The sequence below is a fragment of the Mytilus edulis genome, chromosome 7 (genome assembly GCF_963676685.1).
Source record: "Mytilus edulis chromosome 7, xbMytEdul2.2, whole genome shotgun sequence".
Taxonomy (NCBI): Eukaryota; Metazoa; Mollusca; class Bivalvia; order Mytilida; family Mytilidae; genus Mytilus; species Mytilus edulis.
Genome location: NC_092350.1, coordinates 55,752,577 through 55,769,018, shown reverse-complemented (window position 1 = coordinate 55,769,018; position 16,442 = coordinate 55,752,577). Strand labels below are relative to the sequence as shown.

The 16,442-nt window shown below is 30.0% G+C and overlaps 1 protein-coding gene across 2 annotated transcripts; it reads right to left on the bottom strand.

The window, feature by feature from the left end:
* Positions 1-245: 245 nt before the first annotated feature.
* On the bottom strand, positions 246-15,879 carry LOC139481813 (uncharacterized). 2 transcript variants are annotated; one of them, XM_071265321.1, is made up of 9 exons: positions 15,520-15,879; positions 11,847-11,971; positions 10,393-10,775; positions 9,972-10,025; positions 9,416-9,554; positions 6,833-6,948; positions 4,571-4,649; positions 3,991-4,346; positions 246-3,616 (listed from the first exon to the last, which is right to left on the bottom strand). In XM_071265321.1, the coding sequence occupies exons 1-9, from the start codon at positions 15,585-15,587 to the stop codon at positions 3,599-3,601; spliced, it is 1,338 nt and encodes a 445-aa protein (XP_071121422.1). In that variant the 5' UTR covers positions 15,588-15,879; the 3' UTR covers positions 246-3,598. The 2 variants fall into 2 exon arrangements, with proteins under 2 accessions (XP_071121422.1, XP_071121423.1); XM_071265322.1 differs by having other exon boundaries at positions 246-2,008.
* Positions 15,880-16,442: the final 563 nt, after the last annotated feature.

Here is a 16,442-nt window from a genome sequence, read left to right as displayed (position 1 = left end):
CAGTCTACCAGGAGGGGTATCGGTATGGGCTTTGGCTCATTGTTGTATGCAGTACAATGGCGTATAGTAGACAGCATCCATTTATTTTGGACCCTGGTCGATGGTTGTTTCATAAGCAATCAGACTTTATCTCCTTATTTCTATGCTGGAGAATACTGCTTTGAACAATATCTTTTTGCATCATCAGCAAAAATAAAAACCATATAAAGCAACAACAACAACAAAAAAAAAGAAACGAAACATAATTACTTTTGTATTTTTATTCAAAACGGCATTAATATCTGGTTTAATGATTACCATGAGGAGTAACAAAAACAGAAATCAAATATCATAAGTAACAAATTAGATATCACAGTCATAATATGATTTTTTTCGCCCCTTTTTCCGGACTTTGAGACTGTCTCAAAATATTCCTTTGAAATTGTGAATGATGTTTGGAAATATATTGTATACCGTTGAATGTTAATTATAAAATATCTATTTGAACATCAACATATGTTTTTTGCTTATGCGGATACTAGAACTCAAATGTAGTAATAACAAAAGCTCTATTTGAAAGTAAACGGTAACAAAATACAAGTTAAACGCTTTTGCAGTCATTATGCAAAACAGTTCAGGGATGTAACCATAGTCTAAACTTTCAATTGTATTTGTATGCGCGATTTGAAGAAAAAATATTTTTCTATTTTAAATATCACATGTAATAATTCAATAAGTAAATTGTGTTTGTATATTTTGAAACAGTCTCTTAAAAGAATTAATTGAAATCACCAAAGTCAGCAAAGTTCCTTGTACTACAAAGCGAGTGAAATTCTAAACATTGAAGTAGAAAAATAAAAAAAAAGATATTGTTTATCATGTTACTGCTTTGAACATACAATGCATGTACACTAAATTCAAATGATAAATAGCATAACAGTTCTAATAGTAATTTGCATATAACCTAACACACACATAGAACTTAAAGAGATTGATTTATATATGAGGGTATGGATAGGGGAGAGGGTCTTTATTCCTGGCTCATTGTGTTTTGTCCATTATGTTAAAATTTAGCACCCCGTTATAACCTATTCTGATTTTCTTTCATCTCTCTTAAATTTATTACCTTATTTTATGTTACTATTCTTTGTTTCTAATCTTTAACCTTTCCTTTATTTTGTATTCATAGTGTCGTTTATTCTCAATTATGAAACCCCCATCCTGACCCTCCTATATGACCTTAATAACTAATACATAAAATTACTAATTGTCTTAGTACAATTGAGAGACAATTAAAGTCGTGATTTTAATGGGACAAATATAGATATCATTTTGGAATAATAAATGTCATCCAACACTGTTCTTTGTTCAAGCTAACATAGAGGTATTTTATAAGCCATTTAATTTAGATCAATTTATTCCCCTCCTCTCCCTTAAACGAAATAATATCAAATGAAGAAAAGAACATAACAGATTGCTCTATAGTTTTATTCGGACCTGACAAGTTAGGAGGAAGCAAGTATTTCTGTGAAAACAGAGCATAACGTTTTCGAATTGTCAATATGCTTGTATTTTCAGGAAAAGTTTAGTTTGTATCCTATCTTATATTAATTTTGTTTTGACAAAATTGATATTTGATAATTTTGTAATAATCCAACCACTGGCAAAAACTATTTTGACGAAGCTCGTACTGTGTGTCAAGTATATCAAAATATTGCTCATTTAGCCTATTTTGAAAAATCTGACACATCTTATTTAGTACGCCAAAGTCAAAATAGTCACCCAGCTACCATTTTAGCAGGCCGTATTGGAGCAGGGCCAATTTCCCCCCAAAAAATTGTACTTTCTCTTTTAAGATACTTTAAAAGTTCATGACCATTGAAGTTAAATATGTTTAAACAGCAATTATTATAGTATAATGAGAGAAAGTATGCTCGGTCGATTAAGAACAGGCAGAAAAAAAAACTATCGAAATTATGTTTTGTTTTAACTTGATCTTGCACTGTTGAAGTCCATGTTACCAAATCATCTGCAAGAGAAACACTTTTTAAATTTTTGATTTAGAATAGGTACCAGTTAATAAAAAATTAACATGGGTTAAGTATTAAAAACACTACAAAAAGGAGAAACAGTTACATACACATATCCACTACTGGTATACCCAAAGACAAATTATATTTGTGATGATGAATTTGAATATTATATTTATATAATAACGCTATCGTAGTGAGGTGAAGTTGCAGATATTAATGTAGTTTAAGGGATGAAAACTATGCATACATTCCGTAACAAAAAAATGGATGGAAAATGAAAACAAACAATATAAATATCTTACATTAACACACACACACACGCTACACATATACACATGAGTAAACACACATATTTGTAAATCAATTGTTATCAAATGATACACAATAATACTGATAATTGATCAAATTAATTTTATTTAGACCAAATAGGTCAGATACACATTTCATTTGAAAAATGAGCGGGAAATTATCGCCCCTTGTCTCAACAAAAAACTTGAAAGTAAACCATTAAAACGAAACAATTCTTTTGTGTACTCTGGCGAATTTCAGCCAAGATTGATGTAATCAAATATTTTTACAAAATTTTGCTTATTTCTACCTTGAAAATTAAGAAAGTCATTGTACTTTCAACCAAAATAATTCCATGTTCAAATATACACCTTCTTTCGAGAATAGTACTATCTTAATTTATATAAATTACTAAGATAAAAATGCTTATTACAAAAAAGGAATAACATTTGAAAAATCCTCCAAGTAGCAACAAAAAGCGCAAATGCTTTGACAAAATTGTTTTAGCAAGCTTGCATATATTTTGGAATATAGATCGTTGAGACATGCATTCCTTTTGCAAAATAACAAACAAAACGCTATCTAACAGTGATAGTTTTACCGGTATATTAAACTTTCATCGAATGTAAAATGAAACGGGTAGTCGTGCGTGAAAAAACGTTATCCGAGCAGAAACTTTCGTACTTATGTTAAATATTTTTTCTTTTTCTTTTTGAAAATAAAAAAAAACGTGCTTATTTTAATCAAAATTAGAACGACCTTTCAATTTATCACATTATAAAATGGAGATTCAAAATATATTTTTCTTATTTACCTTGAATGAAATCTATGATGAATATTTATCAATGCCTTTTTAATATAATGAAATATCAAATGGAATGCATATATAAACGAGAAAATAATGTGCATTATAATGATATTTGGATGGAAAAAACTAAGAAGCAAAGATGAATACAAACAGAATATCATAATATAAGTTAAGATGATTGTCTTTTTACTTTCCACGTTGACAAAAGCTCAGAAGAGTGCTCGATGTGTCTCTTTCGGTTGACTTTTCATCCTAAAGTTAATACCACTCGTGTCTACATTATGCTGTTCCTTATTCATATCCACGAGTCGAGCGGTTGCTGCCTCATGCCAAGTTTCGGGTAGAACAACACAATCTGATCATTCATAGATACAAATACAATCTACCGACAGACAATAAGGGACTAAGGATCTAAGCGTTCAAACACTTTCATTCCATTCTAATACCGTATCCAAATTAGTAAAGTGCAACAATGACTTCCGGTTTGAGTCTACAGTCGAGTGTTTTCCTACAATGCAAAAAATGTGTTCGGTTAGTAAAGCAGTTATATAGCGTCCAGTACTGTATAATTTTTTTTTATAGAACCAAATTTAGATTTGAAAGATCAAAATTAATTTCAATGTCAAAAATTTACATTGTAAAATTGGCTCACTATAATATTGCACGATTTTTAATTTGACAATTGCCCAAAGCACAGCTAGTTAAATTCACATCACGAGCAAGAAAGGCGTTAAATATCACATAAAATATTACATGCACATGTAAGCTTGACCTGTAATAAAATATTAAAGCAAAATGAATAGCATGCAGACATATGTGTTAAAAAATAATCTTTTGTGAATGGGGATATTTTAATTTATAAGTTCATAACTTTGAACCCACCTCTTCATTCATTTCCCGCTCAATTTCACTATAATTAGGAGGTACGTCTTCTGCATCTTCTGTAAATGCTGGGTTATCTTTCACTAAATTTTCAACACTTCCTCTACACGGGAAAGCTATAGCAGAAACACTGCTACCGGTTGATATAGTCCGTGCTAAACTGTAGCAATCACTACTAAAATTACTAAAATTACTATTTGGACGGCTGTTCATATCTAATGCAGAATCTTCTTCATCAGACGTATCATTTGATGCTGCCTCCTTGGTTAAATCATTTGAACTTGTCATTGAGCCAAGGAGACCCACTGACGCAAGTCTTGTTAAAACAGGAAGTAAGCTGCTGCGTCTTCGCTTACCTAAAAATAGATTACATATAAATTGAGTTATGTTTGTTTTTAATTACCAGTGCTTGATGTTATCTTCTTTTGGTTTATTAAGTTTCTACAAAAAAATTTCTCGTTTTGTCTAGAAATTCAAAGCCTTTTGAAAAATCTATTAAAATGGCAGGTAGAAAATGTACTTAAGTCCACTTAAGGCAATCGGATTAAAAATCATTCTTTTCGGAAGTTTAAAAACATACCTTCAGGAGCGCATGTCTGAATTTCTTTTTCGGAAGCACCTCTGCGTCTACATAAACTCTGTAGCTGACGCATTTCCATCTGAAAAAAAGAATTAAAAAATCATAACTTCAGAAAACTTGAAAATCAATTTAAAACAATCAGAACTTAAATATTACATCGTACCTACATGTTATCATTTAAAATATTTGTTTTCAGATTGCCTAATGCAAAATTTTTATATATAGGAATGGACTCTTTAATTTTTATTTGGAACAAGAGGGCAAGTAAGCCCTTATTCTACTAGTTCCAATAAATTCACATGTTTAAATGATAGATATTAATAAAAACGTTTTATATCTATAAAAACATGAAAAATTCGGTTACTTATATATACGATGTACATTTACGACAAACGTCTACTTTAATGTTAAACTGGTATATTCAACACCAGAGAAATTAATTACTTTTTTTATTGCTTTAGCCTTTGGCAAACATAACACATAGTAATAAGACATAAAATAATAAGTAAATGCCTTAGATATATCATGTTAAACATAGTAATATATATTAGATATTGTCAAGTTATTTTCGTATGAATTATACAAACATTGTCATACCAAATACACTAATTATCGACTGACCTTGGACAAACCGTATATATACTCAATTTACATAATTGTTTTCTTTTCTGCTGTGTCTATAATTGTATGGCGCAATGCAACTTAAAGTTTTTGATAGGTACCCAATGTTATACCACAATGACGCTGGGACATAATTACGACTCTAATACGGATTTTGTAACTGATATACATTTTTGTACTATGATTAATTTAAAGTCTAGTTATATAAATTGAAAATACATACATATTATGCTTTTGTTTGTTTAGTTTTAGTCCCTTATATGGCACATGAAATATTGCCACTGGACATTGTCAATTATCAATTAAATTATAAATCATTCTCTTATAACTATTTGAACAGTATTTTGATTGGAAAGGATAGAATAGAATATTTATTATTCCAATCAAGGGCCCTTGATGGGCAGCATAACATGTATCCATAAAACAATACATCATGATTTGTAACAGAAATATCAATTTTATTCTACTTCCGAAAATGTCACTTTACTCTGGGGGATTTGTTTTAAATGACTCGTACATTTTTTTCAAATATGAAAACATGATTTTTTTTAATAAATAAAATATAGTTGTCCTAAAAATTGCATACATTGTTGAATTCTTAAAAGTTAACTTTTTACATGCATAAACAGGTCAATGTTTTTTTTATTAATACTTTAAAGGGTACAAAACCTTTATTACTTTATTCACACCACAAGCGATCAAGAAATTTGCGAGTCTTGCTAATTTCTTTTTGGCAAAACAAATATCTCAAGACTTCATTGATCAGCATTTTAAGAACGCAGACGACTGCAACAATTTATCTAATTAACTTCACCTAATTAAGCGCACACATGCGCAGTAGCCTCTGGGCATGACATATATTTACAAATATGGACACCATATAGGTCAGATCAATTTGCACAAGGTATTCGTCAAAGCAATACAAGCGATATTAACCTGAATGTCAAAGCTATTTAATTAAAACTTTTTATCTGTATGACTCATCATGTCAAATTCTTTTCAGTTGTGTGTTTAATTAATTATGGTCTAGTCAAGAAATAGATATGATTACGTTGACAAATGCATGGAAGAAATTAATAACTTTATTTTGACCTTAAATACCGATTTTGTAACTAATATAAAATGATTGACGTGTATGAATTAATTAATGTCCAGTTGCAAATATTTCTTGCATAAGTAGGACAATCTTAATACCTTAGTGAAATGTTTGCACTATGGACCTAAAAATGATTGATGTTTATGACTTCGTGTATTTAAATAATGTCCAGTTGCAAGTATTTCATGTATACGTAGGACAATCCTACCATATCAAAATTAATACACCTTGGACAACAAGAACAATGAAAGCGATAGCTTACTCTTTGTAATTTCTACAATCATTCTACAAAAAACCTCTATATTATTCTTCTTTCATTCTACAAAAAACCTCTATATTATTCTTCTTTCATTCTACAAAAAACCTCTATATTATGCTACTTTCATTCTAATAATACTTACTCTATATAATTCTACTTTCATTCTAATAATACTTACTCTATATAATTCTACTTTCATTCTAATAATACTTACTCTATATAATTCTACTTTCATTCTAATAATACTTACTCTATATAATTCTACTTTCATTCTTATAATACTTACTCTATATAATTCTACTTTCATTTTCATATCACTCGCTCTTTTGACTGAGCCTCTATATTGCTGTTTTATGATTTTAAGCTGTACTTGATCTTTTTCTTGTATCACCATTACAAAACCTGAAATAAATCAATAAAAAATAGAATATTTCATCGCCAAGTTACCTATGAACATTACTTATGGAAGAAAGTCCGGATAAGGGTCACCTATTTCTTTATTCTTAAATGTTTTAAGTAGATATAGGAAGATGAGGTATTAGTGCCAATGAGACAACTCTCCATCCAAATAACAATTTATAAAAGTAAACCATTATAGGTCAATGTATAAGTATCTGTTGCTGCTTCTTATCTAAGTCAACCCCTGCTTGTCATGTAAGTCTTGTACAAAGAAATGGATTCAACTTCTTTCAAAATGAAAAAAGCAAAAAAGTCATCTTTACATAAAACGCGTCATTATGTATTCATTTAATTGATTTAAGCACCATCTACATTTTTTGGTATAAATATATAAAAAGTCAACATAAGTAAATTGATAAAAAAAGATTACGTTATTTCAAATTTTATTTGTATATGACAATTGAATAAATTATTAACTGTAAGAAAAATTTGGCGTCGTTTTTCTACACAGGTGAAGGAAAGTCATTACTGTCAAACAGGAGTTTAAGTATAAAGACTGTTGGATGATTTCCAGAAGAGTGATTCATTTAAAAAGTAAAGCAGACACGTTCAAACTAAAAGGACAGTAACACCCATCAATGTACTATTAATAAAAATGATACAATTTATTTGAGAGGTTATATCGGGATACTCATTTCCCCAAATACAGCTTTTTTGTAGTGTTTTCCCACTTCCAACTTTTTTCCGTCTTTAATGCCAGATGCTACTTTTCACCCCCTATATGCCACATTCCCACTTTTTTAATTTCCCCCACCTTTTTACCCCAATACCGCAGATTTCAAACGCGCGCAATCCCACTATTATTTCTTTTTATTCTTTTTGTGTTAAACATACAGATACATTTGCAAATCATACAATTGTATTGGGATATGCAAGAGATATTTGCTGCTGGACGTGAATTGAACATCGATGCATTGCTTTCCGCGCAAAATCTGATACCTGAATACTTTAAATTTCTTTAATATAGAGGTATTTAGTATTACTGAAACAACTTTCTAGCAAAAGATGTAAGCTACATGTAATACAGGTTGACGGAAGGCTTCCACAATGATAAAATAACACACCAGATAGTAAACTATATCAGGCTATAGGTTTGCTAAATTTTTATTAATTTCTATTTTGATGAATTTTTCATATTATAAGGTCTGTTTGAAGTATTTCATATTTTCATAGAAAAAAAAATCGCCAGCTTTGGTACTGGTGGAAAAAGTATAGAGTGGTTATTGAAACCTTACATCTTTTAACTTTCAAATGGTGGAAACTCGGACAAAAATTAATAAAAAAATCTAGCCTAGACAGACAAAATATGTGCATGTTGCTTACGGTACCAATTAATGGTGAATGACCCATTTAAATGCAAACAGCATGTAAAAAATGTTAACATGACAAGTGTCGCAAATGTCACTTTTAGAGTATTCTATAAGAAAAGTGTATAAGGAATTAGTTTTGTCTCGTACACGAGCTGATTAATGCACGTATTTGATAAAACTATCGGATGACATGTAGCCACTGGCCATTGGATAAAATGTACAAAAAATCAAATGTACTTGTTGACTAAGGTCATTAACATCATTTTAAAATAATACTGTTTCTCTTTTATCTCATGAAATGTCTATCAAAAACATTGAAATGTATGGTATTTTTCAATTAAGATCTTCTAAGATGTGGTTTCGTTATAGGTTAGCGTGTAACGGTTGCACTTTTGTAAAAACAGCTGTTTCTCAAAACACGCCTCTTTTAGGGAGTCTTGAATATTCATAGAAAATTAATTTTGTTTACATACTGGTTCCCAGTTATGCTCTCTGTGTTCCATCTCACAGAGACATAGCTTGGGAATGTTACCAGTAAATAAGCATGTGCATATTGTTTACATTGAAATCTGTGGTAACCTTTCATTCGAAGTAGGGCTAGTTAAGAAAAATTAGTGTTAGTTTAAACTCTTAGAAGTTCAGGGCATACACACGTTGAAAATATGCCGCACAGCCCTAAATTGTGGTGCATATGAACTTTCAATTCTAGGATAAGATTTTTTTCAAAACTTCATAGTAAAAGTGGTACAGTTTTAGCCGTAAAAGGAGTTTCTATGGGAAATTGCATTGTCAATATTTACAGAAATGCAACCTAAAAATAGAAATAATACTAAGTGCAAATAGGCATACAATGCATTCTACCTTATTTTAGAATTTAAAATTTCCTCTTAGAATAAAAACCTACATAATTTAAAACTGAACGGAAAATGGAATTTAAAAATGAATTGGTTCGTGAAATGTACGGAGATAAAACAGTAACATAATTATTTTCAAGTAATCCAATGTTGCAAGTATATGAGTCATGTAAGTGCAATTTGTTTATCGACATGCAATCACCATGGACGTGTACAAATTCTAGAGATTATTTGTTTGATACTTACTGTTAACAATCCTGACCAGTCTCCATGGAAGAATGATTGTCATTATTCGGGCTGCTTCCGTTTCAGGATGCGCCCATAATCCTTCCCAGAATGCAACATCAAGAATCCAAGAAACTAAAACAACAAACGCATCGAAAACCTGAAATGGAAAAGTGACGAACAGTTATGCTGCTTTCTATACATTTGATTTGATATACTTAAATTTTTACAAATTGGGTTAAATACGACACTAGCTGAATTCATGAACAATTAAATATTAACATGAAATATTAAAAATATATCGAATTTCGAAGTTTAAACTGAAAATGGGGTAGTTCTAAAAAACCTGGCACAACAAAAAGTTAGTCTCAATCAACCAATGAAACAAATAGAAAACAACTATCATATTCCTTAGCTTCTATAAGCAAATTTCGAAGGAATAGAGGATTAAAACTGGTTATATTACTAGCTAAACCTCTAAATTGTCAGTTGACAGTTGTTCGTAGTTCCGTGCTAGTTATAGCAAGCGTGCCATTGATATCTTATAACATTTCAGATAAAACTATGTAATAGTTACCTCTATTTTATGGTTCAAGAACTTCTTTCCCATTGCTAAAACCTTTAGAAATGTCTGCAAATAATCAAGATAGAAATCATGTTAAGTGTTGGCAATTTGTAACGAAACGTCCTTACATCAAATCGTTTAAATTTTTGCATATTACATTAAGCAATGCAATCCGTTGATGTTATAGAAAGCCAAATGAATAAAAAAAAAAGGAATATTAGCAATTAAATATATTGGAAGTTCAGGAGCAGTCAATTTTAAATTAAATTTGTTTTTTGTAATTGTAAAAGTAAACGCTTTTATCGTACTTTGTTCTAGATATCAGTACCTCTTCTTCTGAAATAATTTATTGGAGACACAAAAAGAAGACCGAAGAGTTACTTGTGCAATGTTACTTTAAACCTAATAGAAATAAAATACGAAATATAATTACCTCTAATAAAAGTATGGTTAAAATAACAAAACTTCCTAAATGAAAGGCATGTGTCAGTTCGTGCAGAATGTGATGAGTATAAATTTTATGTGAGTCTTTAAAAGTATGTTTATGATTTCCACCAGAACCTCGTTTGTGTAGATGGTGATGGTGGTTGGCATGGTTATGACCTTTATGAAGCTGTTTTTCAACTGCAGCGGCAAATTTATTTTGAATACGGGTAATTTCAGGTCCATTCACTTCCTGAAAACAGTCTCTTAAAATGAGAAGTATCGACTCAAACTCCGCCTCATCGTATCCAGATCTATTAAATCTACCCGGAAATAAATCGAATATAATTTTCTTTGCTTCACTCTCCATTAATTGCTTTTCATGAAGTTCATCTGTAAATTTACAATAACAGATATGAAAAATACATCGAGAATATTAGGTATAAAATCAAATCAGCAGAAATTTGCGAAATGTTACCTTGAAGTAATGTATGTTTGTGTAAAAATTGCATAGAAGAAGCTTTTGATCTATTATATCTAAAGATATGTATTCTATGTAGGTTTTAAGTATTTTTCTTTACATCATAGAAAGCAATGATTATATATTGATGATAATTTTATAATCGCCCGGCATAGTTTTATAATTATTTTATTTGATAAATGTTTCAAATAAGATCAGACATAAGTTTGACCAATTTTGGAAGTTTTCTACTATATACACAATGATAACAAAAAATGTATTGAACAGGCGGATAAAAATACTGAATTCTTAAAAATCACTCGCCTTCAAAATTTTGGGTCGAGCGTTCGAGATGGAGGTAAATTAAGAAAAACATTTCGAATGTACGAAATTATTAAAATTTTATATTCTTTAATTTTAGCAAACGTAAAGTTAACACTTGACTGATTTAAGAATAAATGCAGTTATTTAAAGACAGGGGAAGTATTAAACTAGGACGCTTGTATGCAAGTAGTACTTCGCTCAAAAGAGTTATGAAATTAGAAATCGGAGACCCTTCAACATACAAGTACCTAACACAGGTTTACAAATGGAGCCGTCATGAAGTCTTTGTGTCGTTTTGTTGCATCCTAATGGTGGATTCGCAATGGCGTATGCACGGATCTGCATTTATTTATATGACATACTTTTGGTTTACTTGCAACATAAAAAATCAAATTACAATCAAAACACATTACGAAAAAAGTCTGATTATAATAGTGTTACGTCAAACATTGTAATATGTCTCGCTTCAATACACATATATACATGTTCTTATTAATGTTTATCAGATCATGGGTATGACTTTTTCGCCTTTTTTGTTATAAAAACAACATAATTTGATCGATCAGGATATCAGCTGTCAAACAGAAAATAAGTCATTCATGTAAAGCAGAAGAAAAACAATGGTCGATGATTGACAGTTTAATTGTGATGTATTTCACTTGTAATTTAACAGACATTACCTTTCATTATCAGAATATCCGATATGATCTGACCAATTACACATCCTGCGTCAAGAACAGCTAATGTACTCAGTAAAATCAATGCTACATGTGTGTGGAGTAACGTTGATAGTCTCTTTTTTAACCTTAAATAAAATGAAAAATTTAAACAACTATAAAATAATAACATTCTATATTTAACCAATATAATAACAATGTTATGGAAGTAAGGTAAAAATTGATACAATGATACAGATATAGATCTAACAAGAGAATAATAGGGCTCAAATATGACAACCCTGAAGAATCTATTTGTAACTTGATTAAAATAACTAAGTAGGGAATAACAGGGCTCAAATATGACAACCCTAAATTATCTATTTGTAACTTAATTGAAACGACCAAATTGGGAATAACAAACCTCAAATATGACAACTGAATAATCTACTTAAAACATTGTGGAACAATGACAGCGGTTTTATTTGGGTTTGACCGGGATTTTGTTTTAAAACCTAGTGTATGTATAGTGCTTTATTTACATTGTTTGAAAGTACTTTTTCATTACTTTTGGTCAATCAAGACCTGTAATGTTGTCTTTGTTTCCATTATATATTATTATGTTTATGTATTGATTTACAGAAAATTATTTAATCGGATGATTGACATTTTTTACCGTTAACTCAAAACAGTCATGTATTGGTTGCAACAATCATATCGTGTCGATATGAGAATTAAACACTAAGTTTATGTTTTATTATTTAAATGATATAAATATTTGTAACGTGGTAAGTTATACCATTTGGAAGCGTCTGTGTTTACTTAATCTTTAGGTTTCTGTGTTTTTAGAGGTTTTTTTTTCTTTTTTTCTTTTTGGCCTGGTGTTGTCAGTTTTTTTTTACTCCTTCGTTATATAATCTGTCCTTTAACACGAATCACAAAGCGAGGCCTACTAAAAAGACGCTACTGCGAAACTTATTTTGTGATATTTCTAGAAAATTAAATTAGTATAAAATATTTTCAGACGAAACACGATTTGGTATTAAACTTATCCATTACAAATAAAAAGTTATATAAAAAAAAATGTAGACATATTAAATTTAAGGAAAAGTTTTTAAATTGTGTATGTACAAATCCTACGCTCTTTGTGGCTGAATATAATGTAGAATTTAGAATTCTATACATACTTATTGTCATCTGAAACGTTTATCGTGTGCATTTCATTGTCTTTATTTTAATAATGAGTAATGACCATCTCATTTACAGATAGGTATGTTTATATGTGACAAGCTAAATCCAATAAAATGCCCAGCTGTATGACATGACTTGTCCTCGTGAGGTATTTACTAGGACATAGGACCGTATTTGTAAAAAGTAACATATCCAGATGACTGCATGGATCTTCCGGCAGGACAATGATATATGTTGCCTTACGATAACTGCTAGCCGCCTTAAAATGTATGTTACTAGGAGATCATTACCCACCTGCAGCTTAAAAGTTTACAATCGCAATCACGTAGACACAAAAAAGACTCGCGTATATCAATTTTATATTGTTTTAAATCATACAAGGAAAAACACCCACCAGTATTTTGATAAGGATGTAATGGCAATAAAACAGTTGTACTTTAACCTCTGGTGTAATTTACAGGCACAATGTATACAGTATCAACTAGATGTTACTTTATTTAATTAGTTTAATTCTCATCATAGAACAGACACAAGTTTGTACTTCCGTGTGAATAAGCATGATAACATATTAAGAATGTCAAAAACATATTGCCTTTCAATTTCGATTTTTGTACAAACTGTCTTTTTTAAAAAGTAGACATTGTGAGCTACACTTTCTTTAAAGAATCATATCGTGATTATGTTACTGCTACCAGGTCTTATTTAGTTACTTGTTCATTTCAATTATATTCATATCGTTAGATCAAAAATTATGTTCGGTCATTCACATCTTGATTATGTTATTGCGGACAAGTATATTTTAAATACATGTACTTGTAAGATTCAATTGTATTGATATCGTTAGATAACATACATGTTCGGTTTAGTAAAAGCTTTTGGAAAAGAAAGCATACGTGTTGGAAGAACATGAACATGAAATTTACTAAAATAGCCAATATACCAATTACGTAACATTTTTATTGCTGATGTTCATTTTGTAACTTTCTGGAATGTCTTCTATATAAAGGTAAACGTAGCTGATATCGCATAACAAGACCATGTTATCATCTTTAAATGACAGATTTGAATTCAAACCAAACTTTTGTGTAAAATATTGTGTTCTGCTCTAAATTTATGTTAGGTTGTTTACTGCACAGCAATCAATTTTGTTACCAAGAAAAGTCAACTTGTTTTGTTACGTTTGTCAATAGGTAGTGTTCGAAATAAGACTTTAATCTTAACTAACGTTATTCAGTTTTATAATTCATAGGTTTTCCTTTGTATGACATTTGCTATCAATATGCACACAGGGACATATTCAATTAACTTTTTATAATGACTCATACATGAATACGAAAATAACTTTATGTGGTTTGATAGCCAATAACACAATCATTTACGAGAATCATTATGAAGATTTCGTCAGCTTAAAAAAGCATCATGGCAAGGTTTTTGACATGTGAATTTCATAAAGAAAAACAGTCTTGTCTTCGGTATTGTGAGGTAGTTGTGTAAATTATTTCCTCGTTTCATATTTTCTTCATCTTTTTACAGAAACATTATATATGTCAAAATATTTACATAAGTGCTAGCCCAGAATTCTGTCTTAATATAGATTAATATATACTTAGTGATACCAGTATAGCGAAGGAAGGTTGACGTTGATTTATGTATTAGTTTCATCGCGCTACAAGGTCTGTTTATTAATGCCTCTCTATGTCTAAAACTGACGGCTGCATTAATATAACTATATATTAAGAAAATAAGTCGTCCATCTTATATAATACAGGAATACACAACTTATTAAAATTCTTATCATGTCAAGGACCGCATACATGGTAATTTTTCATTCATATTATATGAATTATGATAGCAAAAAGTCATTGATAATATTTCCTGGTGGTATTTTAGGAACAGTTTTGCCAAAATAACGTTGATCAGCTGATTCAGTTAAAACGATTAGTTTGTCGTTGGCATGTCTCGAAACTTAAAACTGTAGAAAATCCTTCAGTTTTCCATATTATTCGTAAATGTGTTTTTTTGGCCAATATGTGTTTATAATTTAAAATTCAAGAACATTCATTCGTTTGAAATATTTTCGTGTTCTTACTTTTTTTTGTCAGGTGCACATTGTTGAGAAACTAACATTTGTTAATATCAGATGAAAAAGTGCAACAGGCAGATATTATCATTATCATTATTTTATTATCTGATTTATTTAACGTCCATTTGTTTTATGTTGATAAGTAAAGTGAATCAAGTTATCATATTAAACCTATATATAAGTGTAATAATTATCAACATAGTACTTCAGCAAGGATGTCATATCTGCCCTTTTATATTTTAAATTTGCAAGTGGAATACTATTTGACCAATGGAATTTAAATTTTCAAACATTTTTTCATGTATTCACGAGACATTCAATCTTAAAACAAAATTAATAGTATACATTGTGAGATTCATATATTATCCCCATTAGAAAATAAAAGAAGATAGACAAAAGAAAAAGAAGAAGAAAACAACATACCTGTGACGATTGTTTGGTTTTCGTCTACCTGGTAAACAATTATTATTATTTTCCGTGCGTGGAATCATATTTCCAGAAATATTATTTTTAAATCAAGTAACTGTGATTGATAATATAATTTAATCCAATAGAAATTATCAATATATTTTTTTTTATATTTAATCACTTATTAAGCAAAACTAGTTTTTGTATAGTCCACATCACATATATGAAAAGCTAAAGAGATGGTCAGAGAATCCACAGTCATCCACTTTAAGGAAACTCAGCAAATGTAATTTGACAAAGTAGCTCCGAACAGGTAAACACAGGTAAAAACATATAGGTGAGCTGTTGTTTCACCTGGATCACTTAATGAGACACACACACTGTAGACATTACCATATAAATGAACGAACCAAGCAATATATATACCCCCTGTTTTTGTAGGTTGTCATCTATGCTGCTCTTGACGAATAAAAAATCTGACATGTCATTATTTAGACAAGTTGTCATATTTTATTGCAATGGGGCTCGATATTTGTTAGTTCTCGCCATAATGATTCTCAATGATTGGTATTACAATACGTTATTGTATTGGCATATGTCGATTTTGCCAATTTTATTGCTTAGTTCATGTTTCTGACGTAACATATGCAATACCGTAATTACAAGGAAATAGATTGCTCTACTTGTCTAGATGAACGCTTGCATATTTAAACCGAACCGACACTTAAGACAAAAAGAATCATGTTTTCATACATGACTTCAACTGTGAAGAAATTATACTTTAATTTTAAGGCTAGACATTTATATAACTACAAAGAAAAAGGTGTTTGAGTTAAGGAAAGAAGAAGCTGATTCATCATGTTCAAGTTGTAATATATTAATTATTTCAGTATTTTATTTTATTTTGTTTTCATAACATCAGATTGCATTTAAGAAGT

Bases quoted from the DNA above. Each gene is read 5' to 3' on its own strand.
- LOC139481813 (XM_071265321.1), bottom strand. From the start codon at position 15,587: ATGATTCCACGCACGGAAAATAATAATAATTGTTTACCAGGTAGACGA. The intron at 4,650-6,832 runs GTAAGTATTATA...TCTTTTTTTCAG, and splicing joins TGAAAGTAGAATTATATAGA to ATGGAAATGCGTCAGCTACA. The intron at 4,347-4,570 runs GTATGTTTTTAA...ATCTATTTTTAG, and splicing joins TCAGACATGCGCTCCTGAAG to GTAAGCGAAGACGCAGCAGC.